Raw genomic sequence first — 7,388 nt, 5'->3', positions numbered from 1 at the left:
GCCATCAGACTGTTAAATAGCCATCAATAGCCGGCTACCACCCGGTTACTCAACCCTGCAACTTAGAGGCTGCTGTTCTATATACATAGGCATGGAATCACTGGTCACTTTAATAATGGAACACTAGTCACTTTAATAATGTTTACATACTGCTTTACTCATTRCATATGTGTATACGGTATTCTATTCTACTGTATTTTAGTCAATGTCACTCCGACATTGCTCATCCTAATATTTATATATTTCTTAACTCCATTCTTTTTGTGTGTATTGTTGTGAATTGTTAGATATTACTGCACTGTTGGAGCAAGGAACACAAGCATTTCGCTACACCCGCAATAAAATATATATTTTTTATTTCACTTTTATTTAACCAGGTAGGCTAGTTGAGAACAAGTTCTCATTTACAACTGCGACCTGGCCAAGATAAAGCAAAGCAGTGCGACACAAACAACAACACAGAGTTACACATCGAATAAACAAACGTACAGTCAATAGCACAATAGAAAAGTCTATATGCAGTGTGTGAACATGAGGTAGGATAAGGGAGGTAAGGCAATAAATAGGCCATAGTGGTGAAATAATTACAATATAGCAATTAAACACTGGAGTGATAGATGTGCAGAAGATGAATGTGCAAGTAGAGATACTGGGGTGCAAAGGAGAAAAATAAATAAATAACAGTATGGGGATGAGGTAGTTGGATGGGCTATTTACAGATGGGCTATGTACAGGTGCAGTGATCTGTGAGCTGCTCTGACAGCTGGTGCTTAAAGTTAGTGAGGGAGATATGAGTCTCCAGCTTCAGTGAATTTTGCATTTCGTTCCAGTCATTGGCAGCAGAGAACTGGAAGGAAAGGCGGCCAAAGCAGGAATTGGTTTTGGGGGTGACCAGTGAAATATACCTGCTGGAGTGCGTGCTACAGGTGGGTGCTGCTATGGTGACCAGTGAGCTGAGATAAGCGGGGCTTTACCTAGCAAGGACTTATAGATGACCTGGAGCCAGTGGGTTTGGCGATGAATATGAAGCGAGGGCCAGCCAACGAGAGCATACAGGTCGCAGTGGTGCGTAGTATATGGGGCTTTGGTGACAAAATGGATGGTATTGTGATAGACTGCATCCAATTTGCTGAGTAGAGTGTTGGAGGCTATTTTGTAAATGACATCGCCGAAGTCAAGGATCGGTAGGATAGTCAGTTTTACGAGGGTATGTTTGGCAGCATGAGTGAAGGATGCTTTGCTGCGAAATAGGAAGCCGATTCTAGATTTAATTTTGGATTGGAGATGCTTAATGTGAGTCTGGAAMGAGAGTTTACAGTCTAACCAGACACCTAGGTATTTGTAGTTGTCCACATATTCTAAGTCAGAACCGTTCAGAGTAGTGATGCTGGACGGGCGGGCAGGTGTGGCCAGCGATCGGTTGAAGAGCATGCATTTAGTTTTGTTGGTGAACCAGGCGAGGCAGTCATTTGAGAKACCAAGGATGTTGAGTCTGCCGATAAGAATGTGGTGATTGACAGAGTCGAAAGCCTTGGCCAGGTCGATGAATACAGCTGCACAGTATTGCCTCTTATCGATGGCGGTTATGATATCGTTTAGGACCTTGATCGTGGCTGAGGTGCACCTGTGACCGGCTCGGAAACCGGATTGCACAGCGGAGAAGGTACGGTGGGATTCGAGATGGTCAGTGATCTGTTTATTAACTTGGCTTTCGAAGACCTTAGATAGGCAGGGCAGGATGGATATAGGTCTGTAACAGTTTGGGTCCAGGGTGTCTCCCCCTTTGAAGAGGGGGATGACCGCGGCAGCTTTCCAATCCTTGTGGATCTCAGACGATACGAAAGAGAGGTTGAACAGGCTAGTAATAGGGGTTGCAACAATTTCGGGTGATAATTTTAGAAAGAGAGGGTCCAGATTGTCTAGCCCGGCTGATTTGCAGGGGTCCAGATTTTGCAGCTCTTTCATAACATCAGCTATCTGGATTTGGGTGAAGGAGAAATGGGGAGGCTTGGACAAGTTGCTGTGGGGGGTGCAGGGCTGTTGACCGGGGTAGGGGTAGCCAGGTGGAAAGCATGCCCAGCCGTAGAGAAAATGCTTATTGAAATTCTCAATTTTGTGGATTTATCGGTGGATGTGAGCAATAAAATWTGTATGTATGTGTAAATATATGTGTATGTGACCAATACAATTTGACTTGATTTGATAGGCTGGTCATGGCTCACATCAACGCCTTCGTCCCAGACATCCTGGACCTACTCCAATTCGCATTCCACCCTAACAGATCCACAGATGACACAATCTCTATTGCACTCCACACTGCCCTCTCCCACCTACATACACTACATGACCAAAAGTATGTGTATACCTGCTTGTCGAACATCTCATTCCAAAATCATGGGCATTTAATATGGAGTTGGTCCCACCTTTGCGGCTATAAAAGCCTCAACTCTTTTGGGAAGGCTTTCCACTAGATGTTGGAACACTGCTGCAGGGACTTACTTCCATTCAGCCACAATTGCATTAGTGAGGTCGGGCACTGATGTTGGTCAATTAGGCCTGGCTCACAGTCAGCGTTCCAATTCATCCCAAAGGTGTTCGATGGGGTTGAGGTCAGGGCTTTGTGCAGGTCAGTCTTCCACAGCGATCTCGACAAACCATTTCTGTATGGACCTTACTTTGTGCACGGGGATATTGTCATGCTGAAACAGGAAAGGGCCTTCCCCAAACTGTTGCCACAAAGTTGGAAGCACAGAATCGTCCAGAATGTCATTGTATGCTGTAACGTTAAGATTTCCCTTCACTGGAACTAAGGGGCCTAGCCCGAACCATGAACAACAGCCCCAGACCATTATTCCTCCTCCACCAAACTTTACAGTTGGTACTATGCATTCGGGCAGGTAGCATCCTGACATCCGCCAAAACCAGATTCGTCTGTCGGACTGCCAAATGGTGAAGCGTGATTCATCACTCCAGAGAACGCGTTTCCACTGCTAGAGTCCAATGGTGGCTAGTTTTACACCACTCCAGCCGACGCTTGGTATTGCGCATCGTGATCTTAGGCCTGTGTGCGACTGCTCGGCCATGGAAACCCATTTTATGAAGCTCCCGATGAACAGTTATTGTGCTGACGTTGCTTCCAGAGGCAGTTTGGAACTCGGTAGTGAGTGTTGCAACTGAGGACTGATGATTTTTACTCGCTACGTGCTTCAGCACTCTGCGGTCCCGTTCTGTGAGATTGTGTGACCTATCACTTTGCGGCTGAGCCGTTGTTGCTCCTAGACGTTTGCACTTCACAATAACACACTTACAGTTGACTGGGGCAACTCTAGTAGGGCAGAAATTTGACGAACTGACTTGTTGGAAAGGTGGCATCCTATGACAGTGCCACGTTGAAAGTTACTGAGCTCTTCAGTAAGGCCATTCTACTGCCAATGTTTGTCTATGGAGATTGCATGGCTGTGTGCTTGATTTTATATACCTGTCAGCAATGAGTGTGGCTGAAATAGAGGAATCCACTAATTGGAATGGGTGTCCACATGCTTTTGCCCATGTAGTATATGTGAGAACGCTGTTCATTGACTACAACTCAGCATTCAACACCATAGTGCCCTCCAAGCTCATCACGAAGCTAAGGACCTTAAGACTGAACACCTCCCTCTGCAACTGGATCCTGGACTTCCTGACGGGCCACCCCCAGGTGATGAGGGGAGGCAACAACACATCTGCCACTATGACTCTTAACACGGGGGCCCCTCAGGGGTGCATGCTCAGTACTCTCCTTGTACTCCCTGTTCACCCAAGACTGCCTGGCTGCACACGACTCCAAGACCATCATTAAGTTTGCTGACGACACGATGGTGGTAGGCCTGATCACCGATGGCTATGAGACAGTCTATAGGGAGGAGGTCAGAGACCTGGCAGTACGGTGTCAAAACAACAACCTTTACCTCAACAAGACAAAGGAGCTGATCATGGACTATAGGAAACGGAGGGCCGAGCACGCCCCGATTCACATCAACGGGGCTGTAGTGGAGAGGATCGAGAGCTTCAAGTTCCTTGTTGTCCACATCATTAAGGACCTATCATGGCCCACACACATCAATAAGGTGAATTTGTCTCCCAGTACCTGTTGGAAAGTAGATTGAACCAGGTTTTCCTCTAAGATTTTGCCTGTGCTTAGCTCTATTGCCAATGCAAGCATACCCATAACATGATGCAGCCACCACCATGCTTGAAAATATGAGGAGTGGTACTCAGTGACGTGTTGGATTTGCCCCAAACATAACACTTTGTATTCAGTACATAAAGTTAATTTCATTGCAGTTTTACTTTTGTGCCTTATTGCAAACAGGACACATGTTTTGGAATATTTTTTGTTCTGTAGAGGCTTCCTTCTTTTCACTCTGTCACTTAGGTTAGTATTGTGGAGTAACTACAATGTTTTTCTCTCAGTTTTCTCCTATCACAGCCATTAAACAAGGTTTTTTTAACCTTTATTTAGCTAGGCAAGTAAATTAAGAACAAATTCTTATTTACAATGAAGGCCTAAAGTCACACATGGCTTCATGGTGAAATACACTTTAGTGGTTTCCTTCCTGTATCTTTGGAGTGACACACCATCCAAAGGGGTGTGATTACTCTCTGAAGGCCCTGTACATATTTACCTCAATTACATTAAGCAGACACTCTTATCCAGAACGATTTACAGTTGTGAGTGAATACAATTTCATACTGGTTGGTCTCCGGCGAGAATTTACGGAATCGCAGAAAGATCTGACGAGAACATCAAAGCAAACGTGAAGGACATTTGCAGGGCAATAGTCCCGGAGGACGAGCGAAATGTTGTTGCAGGTTCTCTGGATGTAGTGCACAGCCTGGGTAGGCTGAGAGATGGGGAGAACAGCCAGCCACCGCGACCAGTGATCATAAAGAYGCTCGGAATCGTCTGTGGCCAACGATTGCGAGAGCAAGGAAGGAGGGGAAAAAGTGCATACTTTGCGGGAGCCAAGGCTTTTATTAATTTGAGGTGGAATTCGTGCTGATGCCTTGCTTGATGGCTACAAGTGAGTGGTGCAGCACTGATTTTTAATTGCAACTGATAAAACGGTTTATGTATTGAGGAAAGAGCATTATTTGTGAGCCAAGCTTTTTTTGGTCGTTTTTTGGGGGCAGGGAAATGCAAGATTTTTCATGATAGATAATGACAAATTATAAAAAGAAAGACATAGTGATTACAATAAGAAACATGTCTAATTTGGAACATCCCCTTGACCAGCCGATGATATTCTTTATGTCAAAATCACTTATTTAAATCAAATCACGTTTTATTTGTCAAATGCTTCGTAAACAACAGGTGTAGACAAACAGTGAAATACTTACTTACTTTTAAAAACGTACTTTTATTTCTCTTCACAACAATTCAAAGAGAAAGAAAACAGAAATATTAGAAAAGTAATGCCACATAAAAATAAAAGTAATAATAAATACACAACGAGTTACGACAACTTCGCTATATAACTGGGGTACCAGTACCWAGTCTGTGTGCTGGTCCCGTGTAGCTCAGTTGGTAAGGTATGGCGCTTGTAACGCCAGGATTGTGGGTTCAATTCTCGATCTCCAACACATTGCCAGGGCTATTAAAATATTTATAATATCATGTTGATTACTATTTCTGATTATTTTCTTCAAATTAACTTTAGCTTATCTGTCTCCTGTTATGATAATATATTATGTTATTGTTTTATTCATAATACATATGTTGCTATATAAACATGATAAAATATTATTCAAATATTTACTTTGAACAGCATTGGTTGGTTTGTAATTAGTTAAATATTGTGGCAGCTGAGAGCGAGGGAGGAATGGGCGGTGAATGGGGGTGTGTTCAAGCGATAGTTTAAAATCCTACAGAAATGCGCACGGCGCTTTGGTTTGAAGAGAATACGCCATATTGATTCACAGTAGACTTCTGCTAACCGTTTTCAGTTAGCGGTTTGAAAAGAACCTGGACTACTCTTCTCAATGGTCCTCGTTCGGTTTGGCGTTAGCACTTCTCTATGTCTTTGTAACCCGGTTTACTAGCTCATTTATTTTGTCGGAACAGTCGTACATTTTAACGGTCTCATTGACTTGCTTGAAGTGGGTTCAGAAAAAAGAAGTTGAATGGATCCGAGGGTGGCTTGGATTCAGCCCGAGCAGAAAGGACCTGCAAACGCATTGTGGATGCAAGTCTGGGAGACATCTCAGATACGAGCAAACTCCGGTCAGCATCTTCATAATAATCAGAACCACAACCTGCATTTGAATTCTCCAGCATTGGACGTTTATAAACATGTTGCGGCAAAGGGCAATAGCATGTGCACCAACACCACCGCTGGTCTGAGCAGCAGCAGCCATCACGGTATTTCAAAAGGCACTACTTCTAACCACGGCACTGCGTTCTCCTCCTTCGGGGTAACGTTACCGAACGGCACCGTACAGAACTCATTGACCCCGTCCAACGCTTACGGGGTAACGACAGATTTGGGAGACAGTAAAATGCCCCAAAAGACGGGATCTATCTCGTCCTTGTCTTCGGTGGAATCTATAACGGACAGTATATCTTCAAACCGCTCTTTGGGAAGGATTAGTGGTGGCAATGTAACTGGAAATATGAATAAAAACGCTGGCAGTGTCAATCTGTTATTTAACTTCAGTGAAAGCATGCATAATAATGTCAACCAATACCACCATCAAAGGCACCATCAGCATCAACCTCAGTACAATTTCCAACAGAATTGTGTGAAGCGTCACCCGACTCACCCGCCTGCACCCCTAAATAACCACACTCACCATCCAGGCCGAAGGAAAAGTGACAACAAGGCGAGCACCTATGGGATGAATTACCTTCTTTCTAACTATGGAAACTATGTTAGTTCGGGGACTGGGACGCCTTGGAAGACGAGGAAATACAGCCCCGGTGTTGATGGGTGAGATGTTATTTTTGATAGGGCCATTGCCCCTCTGGAATTGTTTGACGCTAACGGTAGCTTGCTAACGCTAACCGCGATACCGGTACCTATCATGGTTTCCTACTAACTAGACACGTATTTATTATTATAAAAAATGTCATGCCTAAAGTCAATCCGTGTCGTTTTGGTGTTTGCATGTTGACGTTTATCTTTTTCAAATTGATTTGCTTCACGGGTGATTAGTAATGGGAATGTTAATGTTAGCTTAAATAGCTAGCCACTTAGCTAACTAGATCGCTAATTTGACTGCGCTCTYCACTGACTAGCCACATTTTACTTGTTAAGCAGCTATAACTAGCTAACTAGATAACGGTTTGGTAAGGTTAGCTAACAGCTAGCAAGCTATTTGACAGATCTAAAGGGTTGGGTAACTTCTGG

The 7,388-nt window shown here is 44.0% G+C and overlaps 1 protein-coding gene across 1 annotated transcript; it reads left to right on the top strand.

The window, feature by feature from the left end:
• The first annotated feature begins 5,906 nt into the window (after positions 1-5,906).
• Positions 5,907-6,972, top strand: LOC139023264 (terminal nucleotidyltransferase 4A-like). The gene has a single exon (XM_070436019.1). The coding sequence runs from the start codon at positions 6,163-6,165 to the stop codon at positions 6,970-6,972; it is 810 nt and encodes a 269-aa protein (XP_070292120.1). The 5' UTR covers positions 5,907-6,162.
• Positions 6,973-7,388: the final 416 nt, after the last annotated feature.

Source organism: Salvelinus sp. IW2-2015, linkage group LG30 (genome assembly GCF_002910315.2).
Source record: "Salvelinus sp. IW2-2015 linkage group LG30, ASM291031v2, whole genome shotgun sequence".
NCBI classification, from domain to species: Eukaryota; Metazoa; Chordata; class Actinopteri; order Salmoniformes; family Salmonidae; genus Salvelinus; species Salvelinus sp. IW2-2015.
Note: the sequence above shows the minus strand (reverse complement) of the source record. Positions and strands in the feature narration are given on the sequence as shown.